The sequence below is a fragment of the Pelodiscus sinensis genome, chromosome 3, assembly GCF_052426305.1.
Source record: "Pelodiscus sinensis isolate ZL-2025 chromosome 3, ASM5242630v1, whole genome shotgun sequence".
Lineage (NCBI taxonomy): Eukaryota > Metazoa > Chordata > Testudines > Trionychidae > Pelodiscus > Pelodiscus sinensis.
In genome coordinates, this window is record NC_143054.1 from 140,516,478 (window position 1) to 140,534,968 (window position 18,491).

The 18,491-nt window shown below is 40.3% G+C and overlaps 1 protein-coding gene across 3 annotated transcripts in view; it reads left to right on the forward strand.

The window, feature by feature from the left end:
- Positions 1–18,491, forward strand: part of TTC27 (tetratricopeptide repeat domain 27) — a 174,329-nt gene that overhangs the window by 29,211 nt on the left and 126,627 nt on the right. For all 3 annotated transcript variants that reach the window (XM_006131309.5, XM_006131310.5, XM_025188780.3), the window contains exons 6-8: positions 5,738–5,902; positions 8,876–9,009; positions 13,889–14,001. In XM_006131309.5, the coding sequence (XP_006131371.3) occupies positions 5,738–5,902; positions 8,876–9,009; positions 13,889–14,001 (412 nt within the window). The remainder of the gene's footprint in view (positions 1–5,737; positions 5,903–8,875; positions 9,010–13,888; positions 14,002–18,491) is intronic.

Here is an 18,491-nt window from a genome sequence, read left to right on the forward strand (position 1 = left end):
GGCAAATTAGCAATGGCCTTTGTTTAACAAATGACAGCCATGCCTCAGGGGTTACCTTTGTCTGGGCTTTAAGTGGTAAGCCCCAGTGGGAGTCAGTAGGTCCAACTTCAGTGGCCTGATGTCAGTGTTTAGCTTCTTTCCCACAATATTCCATACAAACTTTAACTCAGAGGACTGTGTATTCTTTGTCCTCGTAGTGTTCATGTTGTTACAATAAACAAAATAATTGTGTGAATGAGGGGTGGCCCAAGGCCATGTATTTCCCATTGCTATTAGCATGTATTTGTTCTATGTACATGACTTGAAGTCTGGTTACTTTGACTAGAGTCACTGTTTCTCTTATAGGACCAAGCATGGTTCACAGATGTTTAATTGTTAATAGGAACCCATGCAATTCCATAATTCTTGAGGCCTTTTAAGGCATCAGGCACCAATGAGTAGCAGGGCAAGTAGCTGTTATTGCAATGGTGAAGTTACTAGTTTCCTCATTGTTGTGGGCATTTTTACTTAAATATGCTGATGTCCCACTTGCCCGTGTTGTTACTTATAGATTTCTTATTATCTCTGGCCAAACCACTTTTATGGTTGGTGTGCAAATTTACAGAAGCTAAATATTTCATTTGTGTAGCCATTAAAGCAAAACCAATCCGGTGGGGGAGAGGGCTGGTACCCCACTCCCAGTCCTTCTGTTCATGTGATGCACCCCTTGCTTCCTTCCAGTTCCTTTTTTGTTCACCTGTTGAGACATTGTTAACATTCTCCTCGCCTAAACAATTACTAAACTATTATCCTTTCACTAAATTTTAAAGTTGTCAATTGACTAAGTTTAGAGTTGCCAATTTATTGGGCCCAATTATTAATTTTGTTGGTTTAAATTAATGCTTCTGCTTTACTCAAATTATCCTTTCATTAAAACAATATCCTACACACAACCATATTTGCAATACGTATTACAATTAAGACACACAAGACAAACTTGGACAGAACACAAACTTATTATGTCATGACACAGAACCATGGTTTTTTGTTGTTGTTGTTGTTTGTTGTTTTTCTTCAGCTGGCACCAGCGCTTTCTTATGATCTGAAAGACAAGAAAACATTTCTATCCCCGTCGGGGTGGCCCATTATATCTTAAAATACTGCCTAAGATCTGTTAGGGGAATCGGTTATAGCTAGTTCCTTACCACTTCCATGGGCGAGTGAGATACAACTTTACGAGAACAAGGGCGCTTCATCGGTACTCGTTACCTTTCACTCCCTCGAATTACCTCTGAGTTGCTAGCCCTCCCCAACAGTGGCATGCCTCAGTTTCCCTCTTGTACTACAGATCAGGCTTAATGTGTGAAGCTATAATGCTTTTCCTTAGCACAAGGTGTTGGTCAGTTATTGTTCCAGCAAGCAAAAAGCTTTTCTTTTCCTGAAAAGAATCATATACAGTGTTACTTATTAAGAATATAGTAATAATAACATTGACATTAAATTTTGTTAAATGGGCGCTTATAAATATTTTGTTTGTATTTGGACAATTTACTTGAGGGGACGGGTGTTTTATATTCCTTTGAAATAGCCAGGCAGCCTGTATTCACATATAATGTTTGATTTGAAGGCAAGCCAAAAGTGTTATCAACTCAGCCTTGAACAGAGACACAGTGAAGTTTCAGGGCTTGGATTCTTAAAACAATGATTTGTCCTGATTCCTGCTAAATGACCTTTTTTCAATGACACAGGTTTGTCCAGTATTAATTTGGTAAGGAGGGCGGGCTTTCCCATTAGTCCCCTCACCTCCTAATTCTTTTCAATAGGTAAATCCAAATGTGTATTATTGCAGTCAGCTATTACTAATTTTAAACTTCTCAGTATAGGGTTTTCATAACATCCATGCTGCAGCAGTTGATCTATGCTGCTGACTCTGGGGTGGATCGCTCGACCATGCTCTGTAAGGAGATTTATTTTGCAGAATGTGTCTCCTTGTTAGGGCAGATTTAGCTTCTAGTGATTACATCTTCAAATTCACTTTTAGGTTACCTCCTCCCATGCCCTCAAGCCTATTATAACAGTGTGTGAGGGAAAGGTTTTAACTGTTTTTTTTTTTTTTTTTTTTTTTCTGGACGGCCCCCACTTGTGCGTTGTGAAACATCCTTGGGTAGCCTGCGATTCCAGCCAGAGAGGCTGTAGTTATCTATTCGCTAACAAGTGCTTGAGAATCTCCTAAAGTTGCTTGGCACCCCTTTCCTACTCCTGCGTTGTGATCTGTGTATATGTTTCCAACCAAAATGCCTAGGGCCGGCCAGTATGGCTTGATGGTCGGCAGGCATTCCTTCCTTGAGAATTTGGAGGAATATTTCCCACAAGCTGTTACGTCTATTCCAAAACTCAGTGTTTTGCTTTGGATCGGACAGATTTGTAACTAGAACCCGTTCTTCCAAAGGGAAGATCTGATACCTTTCAATTATCTTCTGTGCCTCTTCTCTATCTTCAGTAATGTGTGGTAAGGGCCCATATAGGGCTGGGCATAGAGAGGAGTAGAGGGGGTAATGTTGGGCCAAATTCCCCCCTAAGCTTGGGAGAGGCTGTGCACTTGCGTGTAAGTTACATTTCTCACTGCAGGGCGGATTTTTGCTTTTCTGAGCTTCAATCTCATCCCTCAGGGCTTTAATTTCTTTCTCTGTCAATCTGTCAAATGCTTACAGGTCCTTGGACTATGATGCACGTACATGTAGTATGCAGGGGTCCCTTTCAGCAGTCCGGGGGGTATGCTTAGACTGATCCCCATCCATTTTAGTCATTCAGGGGAGTATCCTGTCCACTCCCCATCCGTTCAGTGGCTTATAGGAAACTAAATCTACACACTCCAAAGAAGGGGTCTGCTGGGTCTAGAGTGTCAGACCTTATCAGCAGCTCATGAAATAAGGGGAGTCGTCACTCCCTCACATATCTGCTCGGTCTCGAGGTTCGGCTGACCCCCTTGCATTCAGAACTCCCTTGTGGGAGAGCCCTGGTGTGGCTGGAATCAGCTTACTTTTCAGAGATCTGGGCAGTGGCATTCACACTCCACTCATTACATTCACACTCAGCATGCTTTTCACACAGAAATTTTCCCACTTTTAGATGCATCTCTCTTTATGGACCTCATCCATATTTGGGGCGGCAAACAACACTGTTCCCCCCAGAACCACAGCAGTTCCCAGCACTGAATAAACCCAGGTGCCTTATGTCCAGACGCAATACAATTTTCTTCCCGTACCAGGGGCGGCACCACCAAAACCACAGCAGTTCCCAGCACTGCATAAACTTAGGCCTACTCGGGGATAACAAAACAACCTCCCTGGAACCGTTTTGCGTCTGACCTTGTTGCAGATTCAAGAAGTTCGGATGGCGTGAGCCCACAAGAAGCAGGCGACCCTACAGGCAGTCCTCCTCCACACCCCAGTAGAGATTTCAAAAGGTCTCTTACCTTTCGTTTGGCGCCATGGGGGTGAAGGGAGACGGTCTGCAGCCACTGTCGCTGTCTTCAATCGGGCGTTGCCATCTGAGTCATGGCACCAAATTGTGGAAGAAAACATTGTTCTCACTCTGAGTTTGTAAGCAACAAGTAGCCAGAGGCAGTTTTATTACGAGCTGCAGTAAGGGAAAAACTGGTTCGGACAGGGGGGAAGACCCCCCCCCCCGAGGCAGATCTTCGAATACAAGCAATTATGAAGCAGTTTATATACTGTCTATTAGATATAATAACAATAACAATTAGTCTCCTTCCCATTACAAACACCAATGGCTAACAGTTATTTAGTTCCACCCAGATGCTCCTTATCTCAAGGTCCTTACCAGAGTCCGCATTCTGTCCTTATCTCCGTATGGAGGCGAGAGGCAAAGGCAGCGTCTAATTACAGATCTCGCGTTGTCAGGCCACAGACTTAGCCTGACTCTTGTTCTCTTGTTAACAAGACCAAGATGGCTGCACACAAATTCCCTTATTCCCTTTCCCTGCCTCCACATGGTCCCATGGCTGCACCAGAAACTTCTTTCTCAGCCTTGTTGTGTCCGTTCCCTCGAGCCCCTTCCACAATTAGACTTCCCACTCCCTGCTTTCTCAGGACATTGTCTGCCTGCTAGGTAATCATGAAAGAGACAGACACAGAGGCATGCTGATTTTTAGCTTCCAAAATTTCTATGGAAGATGGGAAATATGGAGGAGGTGGTATGGTATAAAGGTGGGTAGTGACAATGGCATGGCTTTGGCATTATTCCTCACACACTAACACAGAGGAATGCCTGGCATATTATCGAGGGAAGAAAAATAATTGCACATAATTTCAAATGTCCTGCATTTTAAAAGTGTAGACTTACTCTTTCAACGGGAGGGGGAATATTTTGGAAAGATGTGCTGGCTTGCATTTTTAATTTTCCAGCTTGGAATACTGGCCTTTGCTGATGCACCAGTCCATTTTTGAAATTCTCCTTATGGGCTTCTGCAGCTTGGCCTCTTCCTTGACTTTTTGCGTCTTGAGGGATATCCTTGATATTTCTAAATCATCGCTCTTGTCACTGTTCCACTTAACGATGAGACTGGAAGGATTCAACAGCACATGGTGAGCAACTATTTGGTCATTACCGTAAGCACTTGAAAAATATATGTTTGAGTTCCTTATAGAACAGAAAAGTGGCAGGGGCTTTCCCTAACAAGCTGTTGGCGTCTTAGGCCTTCCTGTTCAAGTAATTCAGGTGCTTCTTTCACTCCCCACACTCAGTGGCAATAAGGTGAATGCCCAGTTCCTCCAGCCAGCTGTCAATTTGCTATTACTGCTGCTCCACCCAAAGTTGTGCTGATTGTTGTATCCTGCCAAGTCACTGCTCACACATGTTCTTTTGGACACCCTTGAAGTGAACTAGCTAGCTCAGTACCAGCTCGTCTTGTGAAAAAGTTCAGTTGAAAAGGCTGCAATGACTGAATTATCAAGATATTTGGAACTGAATTTCCTAAATAATTTTCATTCAAGGTGATGTGATAGATGTGTTCTTACTCTTCTCCATTGCCATGGTCACCCAAGTGACTGAAAGAGAATTAAAAACATCTTTATGAAAAGACCAGATTTGTTACCCTCAGTTACCCCCTCCAGGGGGCTCCTGTTCTCAGTATCCCATTTACATTCTGAAAACACGGCACGAGTCCTAAATCAAATTCAGCTCTTTCCCTGAACACTTTTTCCTATGACATTGAATTGAAGAATTAATATTTTTATAAAAAGGTAACATTACATAGGCTTGTCTCTTTCACCAAGAGGATGTCAACTGATTGGCTACCTGTAATTAATCAGTGAGAAATCACTCCTGGGTAGCTTTACTGTCAAATGTAAGAGGAGATTTGACCTGTCCTTCATTTTTATCCTATAGCTGATAAAGTTTTTGTGTGGCTGTCCCCATAGAGAAAACTTTAAGGACATTCTTAAATAAAAAGTATAGACCTTTTAAAAATTTCTTATTAGATTCAGATAACTTATTAACACCCACTTGCAAGCTTCTAAATTCGTTGCTATATTGAGGTCAATGAGGCCTGTGTGTGTGTGTGTGTGTGTGTGTGTGTGTGTATTTATTTTATTTTATTTTATTTTATTTTATTTTATTTATTTATTTATTTTTATAAGGCTTTCTTTTTTGGGATTATCAGTCCGTGTTTTTCCTTAGCAATCCCTTCCCTTGAAGGAGTTCTTATGTCTCTGTTCTCTTTGTTCTTATTTTGCAGTGATAAATGTGGAAACTTTGTTCACAGATGATGAATGTTGGCATTTGGCAGTTCAGTTTCATCTTGAATGTGCCTATACATTTTTGAATTACTATGAATATAGAAAAGCTAAAAAGCATTTCAATGCAGCTAAAGACATAACGAAACTACAAATTAATTTGACCGGTAAGTTTTGTTTACAAACGTTATGAAAACCTTCTTTAGCTAGCTTTTTATGACTTGAGATTTTTTTAATGGCCAAGAAAAAATAGAAGGTGAGATAATGTTTGGGTAATGCTTGCTTGTTAAGAGCAACTGCTCATTGTAAGTGTGGGGAGAGGTTTGATTCTTGAGCTCATAGCATATTCTGACTTTATACTAGTATCTGTACAGTTACAATTGGTGTATCTGTTATCTTATAAATAGAGTTGAAAGGGTACAGAAGAAAAATTAGAATCAACACACCCACTAAAATATTTAGAGTTATTGTATTGTGGATTTTATTCCATTTAATGTTTTTTCTATTGTGTATCAATCAATAGTTTATCAGTGGTAACTCCAGAAGTACTACAGAGGAAATGGAGAAGCCTGGGAATAGAGGGAAAATTCCCCAAATTTGTAAAAAATTTCATATCTGCCTCAATGAGACAATATCTTAAAAATATATCTCTCCACATGAAACTAAGAAAATTATCTATAGTATTCACAGTAATCTTAGTTGAAAGTTTTTAACACACTTATTTTTGCATCAAAACTAGAATACTTTATCCAGTATATGAAATCTGAAATGTGGATCAAGCACAATCATTTGTCAGGAAGGACAAAAGGTTCTATTTTGGTTTCTTTGTATAGTGGGTGCTAATCTTTTGAAAATCGGCTTCCCACATTATGAGATTGTTTCATGTATTACTGGACTAGGACTTAGACTAATATGTAACTGTTATTGGAGCAAGTTGTGGTCTTGATTCAGTGACCTAATTGGGGGCCTGCTTCACAATACTGGACATAAAAATTGAAACCAGTGATTCTGATGATCGGTACAGGAAACTCCTGTGTTATGATGGCCCGAGTTGTGAACCTCCGCACTTAAAACCATTTTTGTAGGTGCGGAAGGGGCTGAAAACCCTCAGCTTAAATCCTCAGCCCGCATTTACGATGGTACATGGTACCTATCGTAAATGCAGGTTTAAATTACGACGCCCCTGACTTGCGACACTTCCCCAAGAACCGATCGCGTCTCAAGTCGGGGGCCCCTGTAATTTAACTGTCACACTGAATTGAATCCAGTCCATGTCAGTAGCAGGGATGTAAATGGTTGATTGCTGAGGCTTCAAGTTTCTGGTTAACTAGTAGGGGCTGGATCAGCTCTCTGCTCCTGGCAGGCCCAGCTTAGTCCTCCCACCAGAGGCAGGGGCTGCTCTGGCTGGCCTACTGGGGCAGCTCCTATTTGTGGAGGGCCCAGCCCAGCCTCCCCCTGCTGCAGGTTATATGCTGCCTCCCCAAGAACAGGGCTGGCAGGCAGAGCCTGCAGCAAAGCTTCTCAAGGAGCAGGGTGGGCAGAGCCAATTGCCTGACCCACTCCCAGAAGGCTTCCCAATGGGCTCTGCAGTATAAATCCGCAGCATGTGTAACTGCAGCATGTGTAACACAACTTGGATTTAATTCCTTGACTTTCTAACTGACTCAGTACTTTCTTCATTATTCCCTATTTTATAGGATCATTTATTTCCTAATTTTAATATAAATTAAATAGCACATATTTGTTTCAGAGAGTCTTAGTACTTAAAGGATTAAGTAGTAAATGGTTACAAAGCTGGTTGCAATATACTTTGAAAATGTAACATGAAATTGGTGCTATAGCCAAGACATGACATTCTGTTATGTTTTGAATTAAGTGGATGTTAACATTCTAGTACAGAATGTACTACAGTACTTGTTTGATATTCAAAAGTGGTTTTTCTAAAGTTAACCCAAATTATTTTTGTACAAGTATTTAAAAATGAGTGTCAAATCAGAACGTAAAAGTTTAACAAGTGAAGGGACTAAAAACAAACCCAAAAACCCCACAACAGCCCAGCATGTCAGGTTTTTTTGTCAGCTGTTCCTTGTTTTTTACCTAAAACATCTATAACCGTGTTTTCCTTAAGAGATTTTAGGGAAATTGCTCGTTCAAGTTTCAAGATTTAATCTAGAAAAACTATTGTTAAATGGAAAGAAATAGTTTGCTGCACTGAGTATACGTGGACCTTCAATTATTACTTTAGTCAAACATTAGGATAGCCCCAGAACTGAACGTGGAGAGAGACTCCTAAAAGAAAAGTATCATTGTTTCTGTCAATAAATCTATCCGAAGGATTATGAAGGATGTCTACTGTGAAGACAAACTAAATGAATATGTGGGAATTGTTGGCATTATAAGACAAATGTACTTGACACTCATGTTTTGGCTGGATAGGAGGAATGTTACATCATCAAAAAAAGTCTTGTTTTTATGTTAAATGTGCAACCACTGGCAAATGTAATTTTAAAGCTTTTTAAGAATGATTTCATTTTTTAAAAAGGACGTATCAAATATTACTTAATGACTATAGTCTTTATTCACTAAACTTTTTTTCATCATGAAAATAAATACAGGTTGAACTTCTCTAGTCCGGCACCCTCTGGACCTGACTGGTGCCAAAACAGAATTTGCTGAACCACGGGGGTGGTCGATATTCTCTAGCAACATTACCAACGCTTCCATTGCTTACTGGGCTCTTAGAGGGCATTTAGGGGTAAATTAGAGCTAAAAAACAGCACAGAACACTGAGCGCCAGGGCTGACAGCTGTAACCAAGCATTATGAGGCCATGGGCAATGTGGCCACAACCATGATAAGTGGACATCCAGCTAACTAAAATCATGATGGATTACGGATGTTGTCAGACCAGAAAGAGCCTAGAGAAGTTCAATCTGTATTTTTTTAAAAGGTGTCCAGTAGTGAGCCCTGAAGTTTAAAGTCCAATATTTTAAGAACCATAATTAGAAATATATAAAAACTCCTGGATTTAATAGGTTACTTCTTTTGTTTTTATTTTACATGAAGTTTGCACATTTTCCAAGAAATGCTAGAAATTCTGTTTTTTCATGATAGTCAATAAATATATCTTAATTTTTGTAGGTGCTTTGGGGAAAAGGACGCGATTTCAGGAAAAGCTTGTAGCACAGCTTATACTTGATGTCCAAAGGAAAGATGTCATCATTCCTCATCATGAGCTGAGCCCAGCTTCTACTCCTCTAGAAAATTTAACAAAGGTATATATTAGAAATAAATGGTTTGTTTGGTAGGTCAGGATTTTTAACACCCATTTACAACACACAGAAATTTTCTTGAACATTTGTGGAGAAGGGTTGGAATGTGAATAGGATAGACTTCTTAATTATTCTGATTTTTTTTTTATTATGGTTGTGGGACTATTAGTAATGGACTTACTTGGTTTAATTTGTTTATTATTGTGAATTTTGAGTTTTGTAAGGGACAACCAGAGATTAGGATAGTACTTCTATTGTCTGTTTTATTTGTAATTGATATTTATACATGTATAAAAATTGTTGAAATGAGTTATATGGCTTTTGTGACTGTCTTCTTCTGGTAAATGCACAGATTTTCATGTGTAGCTTATATCCATATCTTGGGATCACACATTCACATGGCACATGTTTTCCTCTTAAACTCATAGGCTGTGTCCAGACTCAGGGGTTTTTCGAAAAAAGTAGCCTTTTTTCGAAAAAACTTCACCTGCGTCTAGACTGCAGCCGCATTCTTTCGAAATTAAATCGAAAGAACGCAACTTTTCTTTCGACGGCGGTAAACCTCATTTCACGAGGAAGAACGCCTTTTTTTGAAAGTGCTCTTTCGAAAAAAGGCATTCTTGAATGCCAACAGGGCTTTTTAGAAAGAGAGCATCCGGACTCACTCGCTGCTTTCTTTCGAAAAAGCGGCTTGCTTTTTCGAAAGTACTGCTTGCAATCTAGACGCTCTTTTTTGAAAGAGGCTTTTTCAAAAGATGCTTTCGAAAAAGCCTCTTTCAAAAGAGGCTTACAGTCTAGACATAGCCATATAGTACACAGATTTTAGAAGGCGTTACTTAGTGTAACAATGTTTTAAAGAAAGTACACCTAGTAATCATGTGTCTGTCCCTGCCCTTATTTTCTTCTTCAAGAGACACACACTTGGACCCTTTCATAGCTGAAAATGGAACTGAGATAACAATGCCTTACTATGAGTTTCTAGCACCTCATGATGCCCTGTCTGACTCTTTAGAGTAAAATCAGCATTAAATGTTGAGAGGTACAGAGCAATTTCCATCGAAGAACAAAATCATTCTGTGGGCCAGTCCAGATCAGTAAGGGTTGTGTCAATGCCTGACATGCAATCCTAGATGCCTGAGAAGGCTTGGGTGCAGGTGCTCATAGCTCTCCAACCAGCATGCAGGTTACATCTTGAGCAACTGAGTGTAGCCACAGGCCGTGGTCCAGCAGCTTGAACTCCAGCAGTTTGCCAGCAACACACCAGTCACACGCTGACTTCCTTGGTTACTACTTGAAGAATGGCCCAAATGCACACCTAGTCCCAGATTTTCCCTAAAACATATGCTTTGCAGTGTATAGCTCTCTCCTGAACAGTCAATATATTAAGATTTGTTGCCCTATGAGTCAACAGTTTGTTTTTACTGGAGTTACCAAACAATTCAGTGTACACACAACACTGGATTGATTTATATTAAAAGTGAAACGAGTTGATTAATGAAAGAAAATAAGATTTAAAGTAAATTTAAAAATAAATATAAGCAAATAAAAACGTAAGTCTAAACCTTAATCTAGCAAGCCTTGGTTTAAGACTTTTGCTCAAGAGGGAGGGCCTGTCTCACCCACAGTCTTTCAGCAAGATTAAAACTGCGTCTTTCCTAAGTCAGGATGTCTCCCAGAGATCCAAAGGTGCTGATGCCTTTTATTGCCTTGAACATAACATGGGGTATTCTGCTCCATTCCTTGATAGTCCAGTCAACATTTAAAATGGATTCTTCTGAATGTTGCCCTTCCAAGTAAAGTTTATAAAAGTCACAAGGAAGGCAACATAGTCTGGTGGTAGAGGAACCTCCAAGCTCTTTGTTGTTGTTTTTTTGTTCCCCTCATATGTTTTCTGAAATTCAAATTGGGCTGTTTCCTGCGATCCCCTCCCTCTGCTGTCTTGAGGACGCTGTTAATTATTTGCATGTAAATTGAGATAACCACATGTTCCTTTGGCTTATTGAACAACTTCTGCCTAGGCAAAACTGCCTAGGCAGAACTGTCTAGTTTTGAGCACTGCTGGTAACATCATAACATGGAATTGAAAATCTTACCTATAATTTTGCTGCGTACATTTTACCATCATAAGAACGGCCAGACTGGGTCAGACCAATGGCCCATCTAACCCAGTATCCTGTCTTCCGACAGCAGCCAATGCCAGGTGAACGCGCAGGGAGCTGGCGTAAAAGCCAGCTCCTCATGGGCACTCCCCCCCGGGGATCCACCTGCCACTCCATACTGCTGCTTCTGTATCAGAGAAGCAGCATGGGGCAGGAGCTGGCTCCCCGGGAGCAGAGTGGCAGGCAGGAGCCAGTGTGCACCAAAAGCCAGTTGGCACACACTGGCAACCAGGGAGCTGGCTGCCGCCTTGGGTGTAACAGTGTAATCACTGAAATCTTCAGCAGTTACATGGTTAATCAGTTACATGTATTTTAACATTTCTAGTGCTGGCCAGCTTTAAGCTGCTAATTCTCTATGAGCTAGGTGTGTAGTTTCCCCTAGTCACATAATGAGACTTAGCACAAGTATGCATGAGTATAAATTGCACTGTAGCCACAGTAACCTGGATAGCAGAAGCAGATGAAAACCAGTGGGTGCATGCTTAGTAAGAACAAATTGGGCCTCTGCAGCTGTGATCCATGTTATCATGGCTCCACTATTTATATTAATGTTATTTCTATGAAAGCTAGTGTGAATGGGAATCACACCCTTCACTTGTAAAGGAGATGTAGCCTTTGTGTGTCTGGTTGCAGCTTGAGAAAATATATTTTGTGTATCAGAACAAACAGTTTCAAACTTTTGTTTCCAGAAGGTAAGAGACTAGAGCTGAGGGACTACATTTTAGAGGCCTTTTCTATAGTCAGATTTAAACTCATAGAATACTAGGACTGGAAGGGACCTCGAGAGGTCATCGAGTCCAGTCCCCTGCCCTCATGGCAGGACCAAATACTGTCTAGACCATCCCTTGCACAGGTTAAACTAAATTGCTCAAAATCATGTGATTAGTAAAATAGGTGTAAGTTTGCATGAAAGCAAGGCCTGAGATGTAGGTGTTAGGTTAGGGCTCTGAATACAATATTGTATGTTGTTGAATTAACCTTAATTGATATATTAAAAACTAGGGATGGAAGATGTTAACCTGGTAAGCACATGGCTTATCTGCCTACTTAAAAGGTAACCATTTAACTGGCCCAGCCAGCTGGAGTCTGCCTCAGCTATGGTGGGACAAAAGCAGCTCCTGTTGCCTGTGATTATACAGTTAAACAAATCATTTAACCAGTTAACTATTGTAGGCAGTTTTTTACATCCCTATTAAAAACCAAGTCCTGAATATTTTTTTTATATGTAGTTTGTCAGCTTGTTTTGTAAAAATATATTTGTAAGGCATTGTCTAATCTTATGGCACTTCATTGACTAACAGATTTATTGGCGCATAAGCTTTTGTGGGCAAAGATTAATGCATCTGATGAAATGGGTCTTTGCTCACGAAAGCTTATGCTCCAATAAATCTGTTAGTCTATAAGGTGCCACAGGACTCCTCATTGCTTTTGCAGATTCAGACTAACATGGCTACCCCTCTGATACTATCTAAACTTAGTGTAACATATTTCAGTTGGCCATCTTACATAAGTAAGTTAACGCTAACTGTACCTGTTCAGAAAAAAACAACCAAAGGTCTGGTAGCACTTTATAGACTAACAAAACATGTAGATGGTTCAAAACTCTGGTCATCTGAAGAACTGGGCTGTGCCCATGAAAGCTCATGATACCATCTACATGTTTTGTTAGTCTATAAAGTGCTACCAGAACATTGGTTGTTTTTTTCTGTACAGACTAACTGGGCTACTCCCTGAAGCTTCTGTACCTGTTCAGTCAGCCTAATGACTGATAATAGAAAATTTCTCTGGTTTATAGATCAGAACTTGGAAACTGCTTATTGATTATCTTAGGATCCTTAATAGAGCTTCTGTTACTTTTGATGAAGTAGAATCCCTACATAAAATTGCTATCTGGTCTAAAGTTTCTGCCTCATATTAAAAGAGGATACATAATGTTTGGTTGCCAATGTTTAGTCAATACATAGAAACTGTGGTGAATAGTAACATATTACATAGTCTTGAAATGTACTTGAAAAAGAGAGCAGAGCTGAATATTTTCACACAAAACTCCTGTTTGTTTTGAGGGAGGAGATTAATAGAACTTATTTGTTTTATTTGACATATTGTTTTAGTTCTAAGAATTTTGTACTGCTGCCATATTCAAGTTTTTTGGTCTCATGATTAGTTCAGGATTATTGACTTTGTAGATTAATTTTAGGTCCTAATTTTAACTTCACCATTTAAAGGGTCAGTAATCCGAGAACACTGCATGCCCAATGAGTATTGAAACATAAGATAATTACTGAGAGCCATTATAAAATGCATTTTCTATAGTCATAAACCATAAAAACAGCCTCTTTCTTGGATGGTGTTGGTAACCGGAAAAACAGTAAGAATAGTCATAATTTTTGCTCTTCTCTCTCTGAAACAATGTTCATTTTCCTATTAGAGCACTGAAAATACCCCCAGTGTCGCGTCTTTGACATTCTCCATCACAAAAATGACTATCCTTCTGTCAGAAAAGGAGTGGATGATGTTCATTTCCTCTGTTTCAGCTGGAGAAGTAGTTGCTAAAGAGTTATAAAAGCTTATTTTCAGTTCAGCTATTTTATAAAATATTTTATAAAATATTTATTATGACTTTCAAACAGTAAAATATGTTCCCATGTGATACTAGAGATAACAAAATAATCTTAACATTATTACTGAAATATTTTTATTTATTTTAAAATATTTTTCAACAGAATTATGATTTAAATGATGACACAGTACTAAATGAGATCAAATTAGCAGATGCTGATCAGTACCAGTTGCCTGACCTGTGTGCAGAGGAGCTTGCTGTTATCCTTGGAGTTTGGTAAGTTTATTGGTATCTTAGTTCCTTTTTGTAAAATTTCCTTTGAATTTTCTGAAGTGTGTTTAAAAAAAACCCTCATGAATATTTTCAATCAATTAAAACAGAACAGCTGCTAACATGCCCTTAAAAATTAATGAAGATGAGGTGCTAGAGTCCTAAGAAAAGATGTCAGATTTCCCTGGACTTCGCTGTCTGCTCTGGAAGGAGAAATTTTGTCTTAGAAACCTGATTAACTCAGATTTCTGAGCCTCCATCTCTCCTTGTGGTGAGTCAGGTCAAAAGTAGTTTGTTTTTTTCTCTTTTCTCCAGTCTCCCAATGTTAACCCCAAGCAATTGTGAAGAAAAACTTTTGCAGTGATTTTCATTAATTTCTGTAAAACACTGATAAATTCCTAAAATAATAAACAAAATATAACCAAAACCAAAGGACCTTGCCATAGAATGTATTTACAGTGAAATTTGCACTTGGATTGTGCATGGTTCACCTCCAAATTGTGGATTATTTCCCAGAACAACATTAAGATCATACAGTACGAGAAAAAAGGTTGAATTGTACTTGACAGCATTCAGAGCAGAAGAGCTGCTGCGAATACACTTATAGTCACTCCACTGGGCGCACAGTTCTCCCCCCTGTAGAGAAGATGAAAGAACAAACTACTCTGGTAGTTAGTCATGTTGCTAGTGTGCTTCTGGATGATGCGCTAGAACTAAGGTGATGAGTATGATATAAGAACCTGTATAGAAAAGACTACTTGGATACTGAATTGATTGTAAGTACAGGCAGTCCCCGACTTACGCGGATCCGACTTACGTCGGGACCCCCCCGCGGCTGCGGCTTCAGTCAGGGTGCCTGTGGTCTGCTGGGGACCGTCCCCAGCAGACCACAGGCACCCAGACTGAAGCCGCAGCCGTGGCGGGGTCCCTCGCCTCTGAGGCTTTGCCAGAGCAAAACCTCAGAGGCGCGGCACCCCGCTGCCGCTGCGGCTCTGCTCCCCGTGTCCCTGGTCTGCTGGGGGGGGGGGCGCAGCTAGTGTGCTCCCCCCCACAGCAGACCAGGCTTTTGTTTTGGACTCTGGGGCAGAGCAGCTGGGGCGCTGCCGATTGGTCCTGCAGCACCCGTGGGCACTACTGGACCAACCCGGCAGCACCCCAGCTGCTCTGCCCCAGGTCCTGATTCAGCCGCTGCTGGTCAGTTTCAGCAGCGGCTGAATCAGGACGTCTGGGGCAGAGCAGATGGGGTGCTGCTGGGTTGGTCCAGTAGCACCCCAGCTGCTCTGCCCCAGGCGTCCCCAAGTCAGCTTCTGCTGAAACTGACCAGCGCTGACTACAGGAAGCCCGAGGCAGAGTTGCTCTGCCCCGGGCTTCCTGGAATCAGCTGCTGATCAGTTTCAGCAGCAGCTGACTTGGGGACGCCTGGGGTTCTTAAGTTGATTCTGTATGTAAGTCAGAACTGGCGGTCAGTTTCAGCAGTGTCTGAATCTGGACGCCAGTTCCGACTTACATACAGATTCAACTTAAGAACAAACCTACAGTCCCTATCTTGTACGTAACCCGGGGACTGCCTGTACATTTGAACTTATGGTTAACAGCAGATTCTTTTGGTGAAAGGAAGGATTCTCTAAATTTTAGTGATCTTCCTTTCGTATTACGAAGCATGTACCTGCCCAGCTTTAGGCTCTGGCTCTCAACTCCTGTGTGGTTTTGATGGTGAAGAAGTGGTGCTTTGGAGTGACTGCCCTTGGCACATTGTCGTCATAAAGCAGGGGTAGAGAATCTTTTTTGGGTCTGGCCACTGACCCACAGAAAAATCAGTTGCGGGCCACAAAAGTGAGAAGAAAAATGAAAAAGACCCTTCTTTGACATGGCCCCTGACAGAGGAGGAAAAAGACATTTCCCACATTCCCCTTGTACACCACAGCCTGGGGGCCCCACCCTATTAGATTTTGTCTGCTCCAACCCTGTGGTGGAGCAGCAGTGGGGCTTGAGCACCAGAGTGGGCTTCCCAGTGCTGGGGGGGGGGAACCTTAAGCCTCGGAGGCTTGATCCAGCCAAGCCAAGGGCTATATAGGGCCCATGGGCCTTAGGTTCTCCACCCCTGTGATAAAGGATGCAATATGTTAAGGGAAGAGTCCTAGCTCAAGTTTCCTTAGTTTGGCACCCCCAAAGAATCTATAGCTTTCAGTTTTAAAATTATTTCTGAAATGTTGCAGATCATGGTTTGTTCTGGTCTTTTCTTATAATTATTGTTAATGACCACTTATGGCATATTTTACTGACTCCCATTCCTAGCAATGAATACTTTTCCTAATGTAAATAAAGACTTCAGAGTCACAGAAATCCCACTGAAAAAAGAGGAGCTTTGCGATAGCTGAGAGAGAGAGGATCTGGTCCCATTTCTTAAGGGATAACAGTGTGAGTTAAATAGCGTTTCAGCTATTGAAAGACTGTTTAACCACAAATACATAGGATTTTGTTTAATTCACAGAACGCAAAATGTGTTGTCCTGCAAAAATTCTTAGATTCAAACTGGTTAAAATGCTTAAGTAATGATACAAAACAGTATTACAAATGTTTTCCTTCAAATAAAATTTTAAGAGGTTATTAAATGTTTTTAAAAGTCTTAATACCTCATTGCAGCTGTCTGCATCAAAATCCAAGAAACACCTCATACAGTATATTGAAGCCAACATGGAATTAATGTGTTTAATCTCAGATTCATTTTTAACGTTCTGGTAGTCTTACACCCGGATGGTGGTCAGGAGGAGAGAGAGAAACCCATTAAAAGTAGTTTGGTGAAGCACATTTCATTTTCTCTTTACATACAATAACATGTTACTTTGTGTATTGTGTCTTATAAGCTTTCTGTGGATTTTTTTGTCTTTGCTATTGCACCTTTCATTTTAAACTTCTTGGTTTTAGTTACCTTTTCAGTCAATCTTCATTTGGGTGGCTAGAGTATTCGATAATGTATTAAATGCCCAATTGCAGCTGCTTGTGCCCCAGCACGGACATCCTTTTTCTCATCTTTATCACTTCCTTGGATGCCAGAGATGATTACTTGGAAAAATCCCAGATGATTACAACTCTTCTCTCTGTTTGATTCCAACTTCCAATCATCATAGTGCATAGAATAGTGATCAGAATAGTGTCTGGCCACCACTCTTTAGAATCAAATTGCTTTTGCCAAAAATGGGTCATGTGGTAGTCATACGGGCACAACAATTGCATTATGAAAACTCTCTGAATTATCCTTTGGCCTTCTTACTTAATCTTTAAATGTAGGCTGACTGAGTCACCTAAACTTGTCTATATGAGAGCAGGAGCTGACCAGGAAAGTTTCTTAGCTATTATCCCTGGCATGGTGGATCCCACAAGATTGACCTAGCTACATGGAATGGCTAATTAAAGTTGGATCTCTTCTGTTCCAGATTTTGGGAGAAAAAGACATGGAAGACAGAAAATTTGTGATTCATTTGATCAGACCATCAAACTGCTTTCTCTGACAAAACTCTGGTGGCTAGGAAAATAGTAGAGCAGGATCATCTATCCTTACCTATAGCACTAAATTAGATTTTCATATCCTGGTTATCCTATCTCAAGGAAATGTTACTTGTCCCCCATGAGAATTACCCTACATTGAAGACCGTTGATTGAGGAGCTGTAGGGAAGGTTTTAACTGGTGACCTATATCTTATAGAGAATAGTTACCTTGATTTATTGGTTTGTCATCTTTTAGTCCAAAAAGGACTCCATGTCCAAAAGCTATTTGGCAGATTGTCATCTCCTGCAGATGAGTCTCACTTCCTGCCTTCACTTTCATTTTGGTGGATTCATTGAAGGGTTGAACATTAGTATCTTAAGTATCCAAGTGGGTTCATGTTAGAAGCTTTCTGGGTATCCATATGGAAAAAATCATGCAATTCAAACTTATGTTTACTACTAATGAAAGCAGAGGAAAAGCTTCATCTTCTTATAATGTGTGAACATCAACTAGATGCTGAATTTAGGTTCTGTGACAACTGAAAAGGCAGCTATTGAAGTATGGAAGAAAATTGTATTTTTCCACAAGTGTAATGGCTTCAACAACTCTGTCAATCATTGTTAAAAATATATTATTCCCTTGATCACTGTAGTTTTAAGTGGTTTATCTTCAGCTCTAGTGCTTGTTACCCTTTTACAAGCTTTATGAGATAATTTACATTGCATATTTTAGATTTTATGAGAGAGAGAGAGAGAGCAAGTGAGCCACTGCCACTCTTGTTGTTAGGATACCTGCACTTTCTATTGTAATGGCTTGATTTTAGTTGTCTTTAACTTTGAGGATCTTTTAACTATATCCACAGTGAAACCTTTCATGCTTTAACTTTGCCTCATATTGATGATGATTGAAAAATTTGAGTAAAAGTGGATGAACAGCTTCAAAGAAGGGAACCAGATAGACATGACCATGGACAAAATTCAAGGAATAAAAATGTTATGATTAATATGCA